The following is a 10009-nucleotide window of genomic DNA, read 5'->3' on the forward strand; positions in this document are numbered from 1 at the left end:
GTCTGTGACGCTTGTCTGGCAGTGTTCCAGGCTTGGTCGTACCTCGTCCCCCCCAGTTCTACGCGTCCGTCGACGTCTGAACAGTCACGTGTGGACACTTTAGGCTGTGTTGTGGGCGTGGCCACTAGTAGCGACGTCTGTCTGCATGTGTGGCGCCAGCTGTCCTCCAGTCTGGAGGGACTCGGCTGTCGCTGGAGCAGTGCGACGACAGCGTGGTGTGTGTGTGATCACCAGCAGTCCCGAACGCTTTTTTTTTCGCCAAAGTGTGTTCCTGAACATGTGGCTTCACCTTTTTATGGAAATAAATTTACTATTTAGGCTGGATGGACAACTATCTAAAATGTTCAGTAACTTTTCCTTTTGTAAGTCAATATTCTTTCTATGGATGGAAATTAACATGTTTCTTTCAAGATCCAGAGACAGTTTTTCTCACACACTTATATATCACATAAGAGTATACAGCCAACCTTTCACATTCGTTGCTCACACCTAGCCCATGTTAATTCTTGACTTATACGGAACTGTTTCGAATTGTTGTTTTTAAAATGGATTATTCAGCGACTGTTATTAGTGAAGCGAAGTAAATCCAATAAACAGATAGTGATTTCTCGTGTGATTCAGAGAACGAGTCAGGGGATCTAACGCACACAGTCTACACAGTCAAAATAAGCAGTAACTGAGAATATCTTAGCCGGCCGCGGTGGCCGAGCGGTTCTAGGCTCTTCAGTCCGGAACCACGCGGCTGCTACGGTCGCAGGTTCGAATCCTGCCTCGGGCATTGATGTGTGTGATGTCCTTAGGTTAGTTAGGTTTACTCAGTTCTAAGTCTAGGGGACTGATGATCTCAGATATTGTCCCATAGAGCTTAGAGCCATTTGAATCATATTTTGAGAACTTCTTCAGCCAAAATTAGACCTTGTAGTTGTGAAACTATATCAATGAACTTTATCTACTGGTATCAGTACCATTTGCAATGCCGAGGTACCGTGACTTCATGTACAAAATGATAGTATACATGTTAGTTGAAGGGAGAGGATATTCTCAACGGCTGGCTCTGACATGTTGTGCTGTGCTTGGTTTTTGGGTGCTGTCCTGTTCAACTATTTGAGAAGTGCCGAGAATGAGTTACAGGCTGAGTAGGCCTGCTTCCCGTATGCAGTGTTTCCCAGAAACACTCTCAGGGTTTCAGTAGGTCGTTGATCCCCTGTGTGAAACAACTCCTGCAAGGCTACATGCGCGACTGCTTGTTAAGTGACGAATGATACACATTCCAGTCATAAAACAATGTTGTTTTCTTGAATAACGGGTAAAAGGTAGAATATCTCGTCGAATAAAGTACTACTATTCTTCTTTACTACCTTTTTAGTATTTTGATATACGTCCATTTCAAGCGCTTTCCAGACCAAGTAAGGTCCCGCTGTAGAAAAAGTTATGGAAATGAGATATCTACCATTTCTGGAGCTAGCCGTGCAAATAAAATGTGCTGAAAGAAAAGGTAACTCTTGAAGATGGTATTATTTAAGGTACGCAGCTGTTCACCAGTGTCATCAGTCTGACACAGCCAGGATATGACGGTGCTGGAACTGACAGGTGATGGACCACATTTATCGACTGTCGCTCGAGACAGGTCTGCCTTTCACTCGTAGAAGTATCGATAGTTAGCTGTAAGGGCTGCTCGGTGGTGACGGTCAGTTTGTAGACATTACTCTGTTAAACTACATGTATATGAAAAGTGGTTCTTTAGGTTTTGGTGTTAAGTGTCAGAACAAGGAGTACGGCACGAGCCAGTCTGCTGTGGACGCAAAGCTGCACTGCCCAGCAAAGGCTCAGACACAGTGGTGTGTGTAGTCTGCAGCTGGCAGCCTGTACGGGTTGCTGTGAGCCTGTTCACATACAGTAACGTTTAAAGTTGTTTAGTTGCTTCTGCGGCTAACGACAGTGAGACACCTTTGAATAGTGTCACGCTGCATAAAGACGACGACCAAGTAAGTTACTTACGACGGACACCACGAGCAAGGTAGCGTACTGCAGAACCGTTCGAGGAGGGCGGCAACGTCTTCACAGTTTTCAGTTGCTCATGTTGATCTGTAGAATTTTCTTTGTGTAGTAAAGCAGACAGAGTAATCGCTATTCATACCTCAGTCTGTTGCATACTTGTGTGTCACTTCTTTTTCTACGTGCAAGCCTAATGTCAGTAACTTTCTCAACATAGTTCTTTGTTCTCACTAAATCGAAACAGTACACGGAAGATTTTGAATTGCTCTAAAGGCACGTTATATGAAAGAGTAATGGGTCGCTGTCTGGGCTTGTATGGAAGATGAAAACCAGGTGGAGGAATCATCGGTGCTCCAGAGTATGGCTGCTCACACCTCTCGCAGCCTCAGACCACCTGACTGCACTACCAGGACTCGCGGCGGCTCCGGCTGGTCCCGTAAAACTGAGTCTTCCCACCTCATTTCGTTCTCCTCTCTGCTCACCCGTTATATAAAGCTCGTGCAGTACTTGGATATATTCCCCTCTGTGACACACAGAATAAGATGGTTTACTGCGTCTTCGATTAACAGGTATCCCACCCTTGTCTGCCTGTCTCTATTGCTCTGTGGTTTCACTATAGCCACCCAATGAGTACCATACACTTTCGTCCTACTGTGGCACGTCCTATGGCATTATCTATCCTACCTATTGCTGTTGCTATTCCACCTTTGATAGTCAGAACATTAAAAGTCTTCGAGACCAAAATTTCTCCTTTTTTTCCTGCACCATCTTACAGTTACATATGTCTGTACAAGTCTAATAGCCAACAACACTGATAAATCATAATTTATTTTTCAACGAGATTTTAATACTTACGTGATATTTTATGCGCTATTTGACATACTGGAATGGTTGTTTGAGGTGACACAACCTGCGTTCTCCGAACCAATTTAAACGAACTTATAGCCTGTATTGTAAATCATTTAGTGTGTTTCTCCTTTACTCAATAAAGATCAATATGATCATGTTTGAAACAACGAACATATTACAACTGCTGTTTACGTTCTTGAAAAAAATTTGAAACAGCACACGTGAATGAACTTCTCTACATTACTCCAAACTTGTCCTGCACGCTGTGGGAAATGACACGAGCTTTTAAGTTTGAGAAAATTTTTATTAATGGTAATCTTTTTACTAACAGTAATCTTTCTGAAGATTTTACAAATTATCTTGATGTATATAGGTCCTTGGCGTGATTCGTGATCTTCATCCAGGTCACTGCCTCATATTTCCCACACTACTGGGTGTCAGTTTGACACACATACAATGTTCAGTTTTCGGGCTGCAACCGTCTTTTACTGTCTGATTCCCTTCCTCGCCTCTCCCCCCCTCCCCCCCCCTCCCGCTCTCCCTAAAAAATTATACTTACCAAAACGCTCAAATTGTATACACCACAGGGGTCTAGGATTTTAATAGCAATTAAAATAAGATGCATCCAACCGCATACAAGCAGACTTATTTTTACTTCACCCAGTGAATTGATACAGTGCTTTTCTATTTTTCGTGGGGGGATGTCTCATGATCCCATATTCATCCTCCTCCCCTTGTTTCCATGCAGGCCTTCTAGACGTCAGTTTACCAATGGAATTTATCATTGACGTCTACTGTATGTTGAGGACAAACTTCATTTTATTTCCGTAACAAGTCCACAGCACCACTTACAGTCAACAATATCATCACACACAGACACACACACACACACACACACACACACACACACACACACACACACACACACACATACGGTGTTACGGTGTTTGTTTTTCCGTGACTGGAGAATGACACAGCTTCCTTTAACTGCCTCATGTTTTCATGTGTGCTACTAAGAGAGGAAGCTCGCTTGAAAAACACTTTTCTGTCAACTGTAATTCTTGGATGAAATTTAGATTTATGTGATAATACTGTTATAACAGGTCAATTTCACACTGCCACAGCCTCTTTCTGTCGTTAAATCATGATTTTCACCCTCCTGCACCGCCTGATGTACTGAATTCCTTCTCACACTCAGCGTGAAACATCTTTTCGACTATTCCACTATCTTCCAGTCTTTAAAACATGCTTTCAACGCTGTCTGATGATCGAAGTGTCACGTTAATTACATTAAAATTTCTTTCACAACCAGAAGAGTGTCGTGCCTGTCCAATTGATATGGACGTTTTATCATTCTCAGAGCAGCCGAATGACCTGAACTGCGTTCCACTTGGTTTGTACACAACCACATAACATAACTGTCTTGCAGTTTGTCTGCTCTCTTTCCGATACAGTCATTTCACTATACAAAATTTGTACTACAAGAGACCACTGGAGAAAACTGCCCTTCACGGCTGTTATCCATATGAAAACCAATACCACAATACGGTAAATAACAGGAAATCCGTAACTAGAGGTGACAGTCCTCAATGCTTGTAAACTCAAGTTGATCACAATAGATGACATTAGAAAAAGGCAAGATTCAGCTTCAAACGACATGCATTTGTACTGGACTGGGATCCAGGCCTCCAGTCCAGGCACTATTGTCTCTGTTAAATAACCACGACAGATCTTGACAATCATTTTAACTACATGTACCAGCGTGTGTGAATGTTCAAACATTTTGTTGCATGAAGTTTTGTTTTGGGCGGGGATTCTGAATGGAGCACAATAAAATGGTACGAATCGAAATTTTTCGCCACTAGACAGATGATGAAACTGAAATGATTACACAACAAAGTGTTGCCTTACTGCATTTCGAACCCAGCACATATCATCGTTGTTTCCTAGCTACGTATAGACGTCCAATGTCGGTTTACTTCACCACTAGCGAGATATGCTCCTGTCTGACCTAGAAATTAGGCGAGGAAAAATTCTGCGACGACTGGGACACTTAACACTGTACATGCTATCATGAACTAACGTGCCGGCCGATGTGGCTGAGCGGTTCTAGGCGCTACAGTCTGGAACCGCGCGACGGCTACGGTCGCAGGTTCGAATCCTGCCTCAGGCATGGATGTGTGTGATGTCCTTAGGTTAGTTAGGTTTAAGTAGTTCTAAGTTCTAGGGGACTGATGACCATAGATGTTAAGTCCCATAGTGCTCAGAGCCATTTGAAGCATTTTGAACGAACTGACGTCACACGAAGAGGTGTTCACTGTGAAACAGTTTTTCACCTGTAACTAGGAGTGTAATTTATAAATCTGAAATGATATGATAAAAAGTTCTGCGCCTGATTGAGAGTCGAAACCCGCATCAATCGCTGTTGTTGACATTGCATGCAGAAATATTAAAAAACATAATTGCTTTTCACCTATGATTTTCAGTGCAAATGCTACAACCTGAAATCACCCAATAGAAATTTCTGTACGCGACCACTGTTTAAAACCTTACCTGCGCTTTTAATTGAAACCTGGATGCCTTTGGTATGTTGGGAACAACACAGAACGATGGAACTGTTTCGTCCGATAAGTGTAAGACATGGCAAAGGGATGTCTGAGTTGGACTCCCAGGTCAGTACCAACGTTTTCAACATCTCAGGAATACGTCCCTTGTCACTTTACATGGTTCAGTAATGAAATAAAATTTCTGGTGTAGGGAAGGTTAATGGTGAGCTTCCACTTGCTGGACTTCTGCCTCTGTCATGGCCCAACCTACACTGACTCTCCTCCAGTAGGTAGTGAAGGCACGTCGTGTTTATTGTAGGTTAGGAAGACAAGTGCAACCTTAAGTCATATGAGAGAAGTTAGCAGAGCTGAGGCGGGCCTGTTCGTACGTGTTAAGTGTTTGGCTGATCGGTGACTCGAACGCAGACCTTGTGCGTATGAAGCTAGTCATTTCAACAGACCACTGAACTACTCTCAGTGCTGTACCATTGCTCTGTAGTTAACAAATGATGCTCCTCATTGGATGAGCATTCTGTTTCCCTGGAGGTTCATTCTTTTCCTTGTTAATCCATATCGATGTTCACTAATTGCCTGAGCTACTCAGTGTGTGCTTTCGACTTGATTTTGTAATCGCAGAAATAAAACAACATAACGGTCAGCTGCACTACTGGCATTATCGTAAGATGCGGAAGTGTCGTCTCCCATCTGAGCAGCTGTGACTTTATAAGAGTTTATGGTTACACCAGTACTGGATCGTACAAAGTAAACTCGGCAACAAGTGTCAATTAAATTTCAGAACGTTCTCCAGATAATGTTGTCATATTTATAACTGCAGTAGTGTGTAATTGTGTCTAGGGCAGTTAATTATTTTCTAGTGTTTTATTTTTTTGGTAGCGGCTTATAATTTTACTAAGAGAAGAGACGAATTTGGTTTATAAGGAAGTTAATCATAGACAGTCACTATTGTGTTCTGAGAATGGGTCCATTGTTATTCTGGTAGTCTCTTTCCTTTTTTATCTTTTCAGAAGGAATCTATTTTTCAGTGTGAGGTGGTATTAAGCTACTAAGCAGCTTCGTTTATCCAAACTAATAGTTTTTTGAAGCTGTCATTCGATACTATAATTTCTTCTGTTATTATTAACACCATCGATCTTGGCAAAGACGAGGCTGGTCTTCAGTAAATGTAGTTTACATATCACAGATGATCACTCCGGATAGATTCCACGTGGAAAAATGTACCAAAGGCTGTAGGGGTGTGGAAGGAGGCCTAGAAAAAAGTATCATGCAATTGCGTAGGAAAGTGCACAATTTTTTTTCTCATTTAGTATACTACATTGATACATGTAGCCTAAAGAGGTATAATTAACTGAAACAAGGAGATCCATGCATGAGGTCGTAGAGATTTTGCTTGATGTGTTCTCATACAGGTTGGAATAAAAGTATATTTATCAATTGTAATTTTTTATTTGAAGCTGTACATTATTCTGGAAGTGATGAATTATTTTTGAAGGTAATAAGGATTGTTGTTTACACATTCGAAAACGGTACACGAATTATTTTGTGCATGTATGTGGTAAGTGTGTCGAAGAAATCACATCGGAAAATAGGTTTCCCATTTCGATAGGATTGTTTTCATGTGATGGTTTATCAGTATAGCCCAATCGATTATTGGCAAGCCACCGATCAACTTTCGTGTGACAGTTGAATTAAATGGGAAATGTTGAGGAAGAAAGAAAAAAGTAATTTAGGGTTAAACGTCCATCGATTGCAAGACCTTGAGAGACTAAGCAGAATCTACAGATCCCAAAAGTGGGGAAGGAAATCGATAGTGCCCTTTCAAAGGAAAAGTCTCAGCATTTCTGTTTATCGATTTAAGGAAATAAAGGAAAACGTAAATCAGGATGGCCGGGTGGACATTTGAACCATTGGGCCTTGGCTTTATAAAAAGAAAATGTTGGTCCTGAGAAAAAATGTAAATTAAAGGCTAATGTGAGCCCTGAGAATGTAACAGTACGCATCTGGTGTAATGAAGGTCTTTTGAGCTAAGAAATGCTTCCCTGGGGTATGTACATAGTAATTACCATCTGTTGTAATCGTAGTTGGCTGCGAAGATTTTCATTGTGTCATTTCAAATTGTAATATGTGGACATCAAACTAAAGGAGAAAAGTAATTGTGATTTTTATCGCCTCTGCGTCTCTTGTCGGGGCCGACCATTGGTGTTGTTTTATACTCCGTCACACAGAAAACTTTTGAAGCCATCATTTCAGGTTAAAACATGTCACTCCTAGCAACTGGCAAAATAATTCGTTAATCAACGTCTCCTTGTGTGCAGTCAAGAACGGTGCTGCTTGCAGGCTTAGATTCCCACCCCACACAGAACTTTTCGTACGTTATTTCCACTTCAGACATGTGCACATCTCGCTACTGGTGAACTAAGCAGATGTTTATCGTGTATTCAGTGCTAGAAAACAATGATAGGAGTTGGATTCAAATCCCAGGAGAGGAACAAAATTCTTTGTCTCAACATTTCAGATTGTCATCTCGCTACCAGCGAAATATTTGGTATATTACGTATTATTGTGCTTAGTTAACAGTCCTATTAGGCGCTGGGTTGAATCCTCAACGAACACACAACTTTATGCTACGTCATTTCAACATGCACACACAGGCTTACTTGTGGCTGATACAATATTTAAGAGCTTTCGTACTTAGTTAAGAGAGAACAGTTTCTAGATTGGAGTTGTGGATGCTAGACTAGTACAAAAGTTTTCGTCATGTTATTTAAAGTTGAAACTTAGTTTCTAAAATGTCATTTATTTAAATAGAGTTTATAAGCGCTGAAGACTCTTCTAATTATAAAACGTCCCGTAATATTTACATTATCGTGATAGTCTCATTGTGGACTCACAGTGTTGCAGATCCGTTTTTTCAAGTGGTGCCTATAGTAACCATTTTGTAGAGTGAAATGGCTGTACCAAAGAGAGATCAGAGGGACTGCAAGACAGTAACACTATGAAGGTGCCTACAAATTAGATGCAGTGGAATTCAGTCCGGTTGGACAGTTTTGAGGGTGATGGTACCTGAAGTGACCTGTCCAGTAACTCTGTAATTACGTTTTGTGCAAGTGTTGGCTGTTGTATGTACCTTCTGGCGGCACCTGGGTTTGAACTACCTGTTGGATGGTGCTGTGAGTGACTGATGTGGGGAGCTCAGATGGTGCGACTGATTGTTATTAGCTAACTGGTAATTCATTTTTATTAAGTAGAGCGCTATCCCCGTGTTCGGCGCGTCTCGTCTGCCAGTGTGTGGACGGTCCCTCAGCAGTGCTGGCTACAGTGAGCTACCCCCAGGTCCCCACGAGGACACGCCAGCCAGTTCACACTCTGCCTCTTTCTGTACTGCAGCGCACCAGCCGCTACGCAGCTGAGGCCCACCGCCACCGCCGCCACCACCACCACCACCACCACTGCCACCACTGGCGGCGCACCCCGCCAGACACCTGCTGCGGCCGCACTGCCCACGTCTCCTCCACCTGAAGAAGCCACAGTCCCTGCCATCCTGTGGTGAGCAACCCCCCCCCCCCCTTACATATTAGCTCTACATTGTGGAAAAGGTGCAAAAATAAAAAAATGAAATGTAAGGGCTCATTCTAGATAAAAAGAGGATCAGTAAGGTGAAACGTAAGGGAAGATGAATAATGGTATGGTATCCACAGAATCAGGGACTTGTATCATAAGAGAAATAACATTGTAATACGTTCGTAGGGAAAAAGAGTGATCTGTTGTGAACATTTCAGTGATTAACTCCAATCACCATCAGCAAAGCAACCAACATTAACTCAGACGTGTAAGCCAACGTCAAACACCGAAAATTGAGTCAAAGGGAGTATGAGAGCTGTAACTCTGTATTTAAAAGGATGTAAACATTTAAAAATTATGGGGTGTAGGAATGCTGTAGCAGGCAGAAGAGTAAATGTAGGTTTGAGACAATTTAGGGTCGTTGGTAGAAATTTGAAAGGAGAAATAATCCTAGAGTTCTTGATTAAATTTGTGCTAGTAACAAAAACTATTCAAGAATCAAAACAAAATCAATAGTCAGAGGAGAAGGTCTGTACTGCCTAACCTCTTCAGGATCTGGACCACGTTGATTGCACCACTGTATAACAGATAGTCCAAGCAACCACAGCGCCTCCAGGGGTCCACAACTCTTTTATTGATACGTTCGTGGCAAGCAGTGGACCCCGAGCTCGTGCACCTCTCTTTCCTTTCCAGTCTGCGTACCTTCCCTTTTCATGTCCCTTCCAGTCCCCATTCCTCCCCCCCCCCCCCCCCCCCTCGCCTCTTCCCTGCACCTTCTCCTTCTCCTTGTTGTACGTTTTGCGCCTACATCCGGAGACTGACACTTTTGAAAGAATGAAGTGGTTTCTCTTTTCTCATCTCTATAATGTAAAGTATCTATCCTTACTTTATCTTTCTCTTTCGCTGATTCCCTTTACCTTCTCCGCTGCGGCGTTTGAGAAATTTTACTTTCTTTCCTTATGTTTGTTCATCCCTTTTTCTTTCTTTCCTCCCTGTGCATCTGAAGACAAACCCACACGTTCTCATACGTAGCCAGTGGC

General features: G+C 42.3%; 1 protein-coding gene across 1 annotated transcript in view; it reads right to left on the reverse strand.

Moving 5' to 3' along the window:
* LOC124553310 (ankyrin repeat domain-containing protein 65-like) overlaps window positions 1–8948 on the reverse strand; it is a 95783-nt gene extending 86835 nt beyond the window's left edge. Inside the window, exon 1 of the mRNA XM_047127189.1 lies at window positions 8726–8948. Coding sequence (XP_046983145.1) covers window positions 8726–8948 — 223 coding nt within the window. The remainder of the gene's footprint in view (window positions 1–8725) is intronic.
* Between the last annotated feature and the right edge of the window lie 1061 nt (window positions 8949–10009).

This window comes from Schistocerca americana, chromosome 11 (assembly GCF_021461395.2).
Source record: "Schistocerca americana isolate TAMUIC-IGC-003095 chromosome 11, iqSchAmer2.1, whole genome shotgun sequence".
NCBI lineage: Eukaryota > Metazoa > Arthropoda > Insecta > Orthoptera > Acrididae > Schistocerca > Schistocerca americana.